The sequence below is a fragment of the Poeciliopsis prolifica genome, unplaced genomic scaffold, assembly GCF_027474105.1.
Source record: "Poeciliopsis prolifica strain line A6 unplaced genomic scaffold, Auburn_PproV2 SCAFFOLD041, whole genome shotgun sequence".
Lineage (NCBI taxonomy): Eukaryota > Metazoa > Chordata > Actinopteri > Cyprinodontiformes > Poeciliidae > Poeciliopsis > Poeciliopsis prolifica.
The window spans coordinates 1,764,368-1,768,829 of record NW_026562416.1 but is presented as its reverse complement, the minus strand read 5'-3'; the positions used below and the strand labels follow the sequence as shown (position 1 = coordinate 1,768,829).

The window sequence follows — 4,462 nt, the reverse complement described above, 5'->3', positions numbered from 1 at the left end:
GAAGCGTTAAGCTGCGTTCCGTTCGACCCGGAAGACGGAGCTCAGTAGGGGAACGTGTCTGTCCGCCATATTGTGAGTGGCAGTATTTACTCTAACACGGTTAGAATTTAAAAAGGACAGGTTGATTGGTGCAAAGGCTTGATATTTAATAAATGGTGATAAAAAAATAAATTCTATACTATTTTTATACCCATAATGCTCATTTAGTGCTTAATACCTTTGGTAATAACATGATTAGCTGTTTGACTGATTTGTCTTTTCAGATATTATTGAAGAGTGATAAATATTTATCATTACATTAAATTTTCATTATAAAACAAATATCAGTGATAACACACTAAAACATGTAATAAACAATCACAACATATACAATGATCATATAAAGATAATGCATTAAACAAATATTAAAATAAAAATACTTATTTTTTTAGAAAGTAATTTATTGAAATTATTTTGAGCATTTTATTAAACAGTGTGACTGTACTAATTAATTATTGCTTTAAAACTGCTTTGTAATTGTTTTGAACTTGCTGTGTAACCAGAAACACACAACAGGTAAAACCAGGAGGTTTTATCTGGTTTAATAAAAAAATATATTTAAAAAAGAAAGAAGTTACATATTTAAAAATATTGTTAGTATAATCAGTGTTCTTTTATAAATATCAGTGTTAGTATAAAATGAGTGTTAATACTGTCTGTTTAATTTTGTTAAATATCAATAATAAAAATGGCCCCACATTAAATCAGCAGCTGATTCTTCTGTTTTGATTTTCTGAAAGTATGACTGGATATTTTTTTTTATTTCAGCTTTTCTTCCTTCACACAACTTTGAAGGTTCATTTAAATATGAGACCACAAGAGTAAATGATAAACTGATATTATTAGTTGAGTATCTAGTTCAAAAATCTTATATTGTTCACTTCTCTGATGTTTTAGACATTTAGAATAGAAACATCCTTTATTGTTAAGCAAAGGGGAAATTAAAACACAACAGAAAGATGGATATGAAGGTTCACACAAAAAAGTTCTTAAAATGTTAAAATATATAAAAAACAAGATGAACACTAATACTAATGATAATAATGACATACAGTCTTAGACTTTCCGCTGTGTGTTGCAGGGGGACTCTGTTATATAACGCACCATAGACACCATAATACAGAAAATGCAGACGAGAAATCATTTTTACGCCGTTGTTTGGCGCCCGGTGTGGTGCAGCGCCCACATAGCATATCAAGCTCATACCCACTTGTTGCGCCACTGACAGTTATTAGAAATATTCAATAGTTTTTACACCATAAAGAATAAAATAATCCCTCCATTTAAGCTCTGAGGTCTGATAATGAAACTCGTCTGGTCAGACTCCTGGTGGGGTCAGAGGTCAAGGTTCACAAACTGGTTGGCGCATTCTAGTCAGATCAAGGTAGAAATAACTTTTTCTAGGAGTTGTTGGTGAAGATGTGCTGCAGCTTCAGAGCTGTGATCCTGCAGTCCAGTTCATCCATGAAGCCTTCATCCACGGACTCCCTGTCCGCCTCCTCAGGTTTGGCCTCGCTGGGCAGAAAGACGTGGAGCTGAGCTCGACCCGCAGGCCCGGCGGCGGCGAGCCGCGGGCCGCCGCCCAGGAGACACGGCCTCCCCACCACAAACAGAGTCTCTCCCTGGCAGGAAGAGGAGTTGCGGCGCCGGAAGTCACCCTGCAGCATCTCCACGCTCACATCTGGGTTGTGTGAGTGGCGCCTCGTAGCGGGCCGGGCGGCGGGCTGCATGGCCCGGGAGAAGTGGATGTATCTCGGTCGGCTGCAGCTCTGGAGCTGCTGGTTGTGCTGCTGGTCGCAGTTCCTGCAGGGCAGCAGGGTGGGGGGGTTGCTGAAGGATGGAGGAGGCGGAGGCTGCATCTGTAAACAGCTGGAGAGACAAGACCCAGAACATCCGTCCAACCGGAGGTCCTGACCCGGGGACAGGAGGGACGGCTCACTCAGGCTGCGGACACAAACATGGAATCCATTCTGAGTTTTATGAAGATGAATAACCTGAAGTGTCTGAACACATTGTGATGAATGGAACCGGGACACTGTGCAGCTCTGGGCTACGGAAGCCCCCAGGGGCCAAATGATGTACTTAAAACTGATTAAAATTTACAAAGAACAATTTAATATGAAGGATTTTTTTCTTCAATGTACCAAAATTTACTCATATTTGATCTTTTGGACCATTTGATTATTAAGAAGTATTACAAATACTATTTTACTTCTTAGATTCCTATTTTTTATTTTGGAGAAATAAATTGCTGGAAATGAGACAAATGTATCCAGGTACGGTACTTTATCATGATCTTTCTCCAAAACCGTTTAGTAAAATTATTATATAGCCAGAATATTTAATCTGGCTATATAATAAATACGTAAAAGTAATAGGTATGCAATAAGTGCACCCTTCTGACAGTTGTGTCTTATTTTTCATTCATTTCTTATTTTCGCCTGAAAGGCCAAATCTGCTCTACTACCGTAATGCACCATGTATGCGCGAAGCTACTCTTTAATTTGAGCTAACATCTGCTGGCTTAACCGCAGTACTTGACCCCCGTGTGGCGCATTAGTGTCACTCGGGTTTCTCTCAATTAAAGGTGCGGATCAGTTTCCCCTACTGAGAATTACGGGTCACCGGTACCTGACCCGGTTCGACTGGGTCCCGGCCGGGAGGAAACAATCGGAGTGAAATTCCATCCATCCTGATCTGCAGCTGCGACTAGAAATGAAAAGTGATGCAAGCAGGAGGCTGCAGGCGATTCATCACCTCAGACCCGGTTCTGCACTTTCAGATCCGCTTTGAGGTCATTAAAGAAAAAAAATCATTCAATAAACTAATTAAATGTTTGTTGCATCAATTCTGTGATGAAAAGCCGTTTAATTTAGTGTCTGAAATATAAAGACTCAGTTGATTAACATTTAAATGTTGTTCACATAATTTAAAGATCGTCAATACACACACACACACACACACACACACACACACACACACACACACACACACACACACACACACACACACACACACACACACACACACGAACTAAATAAGGTTTACCTAATTTATTAAAAAATCTTTAACTCTGTACTTAGTGTAATTTATTAGATATAAATGAGTAAGGTGTACTTGAATTAATTGAATTTAAATTTTTTCAAATAAATGTAACCAGTTACTTCCCAGCTCTAATTACTTCCTGCAAACTTTAAAAATCAAACAATTTCTCACAATTTGCTTATTTCTTTGTTACATTATCAGTGCTATAATGCCTTTCAACATCAGATAATGCCATCTTTGTTATGCATTTATTACTAAATATTAATTCAATAAACTGAGGTGAGCTGAGGTTCAGGTGTTTTTACCTGAGGCGGGTCTTGCTGCTCCGCCTGCGGGGAGCTTTGGCCCCCAGGGCCGGCAGCCGGACCGGGGCTCTGCTCCGGAGCCCGGGCGGCACCGAGCCGGGCAGCAGGCGGCTGGTCCTCTGGACGGACCCGCCGGAACCGGACCCGCAGGAACCGGGTCCGCTCATCGGGGACGGTTCTCCTGCAGGAAACTTCTCGGCTGGGTCTGTCATGAGGATGGGAGCGAGGCGAGGCTGGCAGGCCGCTGCCACGCCGCGGGGGGCGGATGGATGTACCGTTACAGGTGAGAGCAGCATGAATGATGCATGAGCATTAATGATGCAGAGCTGGAGCTGCTCAGCTGGGCGTTAGGTGAACTGTTCCTTCCTGCTGAAGCAAAACGGGAAAAGCTGTGAAAACCGGAGGATTAAAAATATTTAATAATCTCAGATATTCACTGAGAACCAGATGAAGGGCTGAAAGTTCACAGGACCCAAATTCAAATTCTCAACTGCAAATAATCTGAGTACAAAGAGTTTGACTTGAAATCATTTCAACTTGAATGAACTCACACAGAAGACAAAAAACTTATTTCTCAAGATGTAAAAGTTAGAATAAAAGACAAAAATGTCAGAATTTTAAAGTCAAACTTCTGAGAAAACAAGAATCCTTTTTTCCAAATGGCCCAAATCCTCTTCCGTACTATTGATTTATGATTCATAATCTGTTTGGCTGATTTAAGTATTATCAATTCAATTTAGATTTTCTTTTCTTCTGCAGGTTTTTAACCTTTTAACGTCCAGTTTTGCCAACAAAAGATGTAAAATCAAACTCAGAAGGGAAAATAATTCATTTCCCATCTGACTTGCCTGATGCTGCAGATTCTAATGCTGCATTTTTACATAAACAGCTGAAAACAATTTTCTGTACATTATTTTACTAACAGAACTCAGATGTAAAGATGGTGCAGAACTTCCGGGACCTTCCTGTCCCGCCAGCAGCTCAGGTGAGACACGAACCCGACCCAGATGGAGTCCGGCTCGTCTTGCTGTGTCTGGGTTGGACTTCCTCCAGGGTTGACAGCCAACACTGGG

At 40.8% G+C, this 4,462-nt stretch overlaps 1 protein-coding gene across 1 annotated transcript; it reads right to left on the bottom strand.

The window, feature by feature from the left end:
- Positions 1 to 343: 343 nt before the first annotated feature.
- LOC129375846 (uncharacterized) lies at positions 344 to 3,619 on the bottom strand. The gene is made up of 2 exons (XM_055055185.1): positions 3,390 to 3,619; positions 344 to 1,983 (listed from the first exon to the last, which is right to left on the bottom strand). The coding sequence occupies exons 1-2, from the start codon at positions 3,599 to 3,601 to the stop codon at positions 1,440 to 1,442; spliced, it is 756 nt and encodes a 251-aa protein (XP_054911160.1). The 5' UTR covers positions 3,602 to 3,619; the 3' UTR covers positions 344 to 1,439.
- Positions 3,620 to 4,462: the final 843 nt, after the last annotated feature.

What these genes read in the sequence shown, in the direction of transcription:
- LOC129375846 (XM_055055185.1), bottom strand. Translation starts at nt 3,601, where the DNA reads ATGACAGACCCAGCCGAGAAGTTTCCTGCAGGAGAACCGTCCCCGATG. An exon ending in AGCAGCAAGACCCGCCTCAG is followed by an intron (nt 1,984 to 3,389) that starts GTAAAAACACCT and finishes TTGTGTCCGCAG; the next exon opens with CCTGAGTGAGCCGTCCCTCC.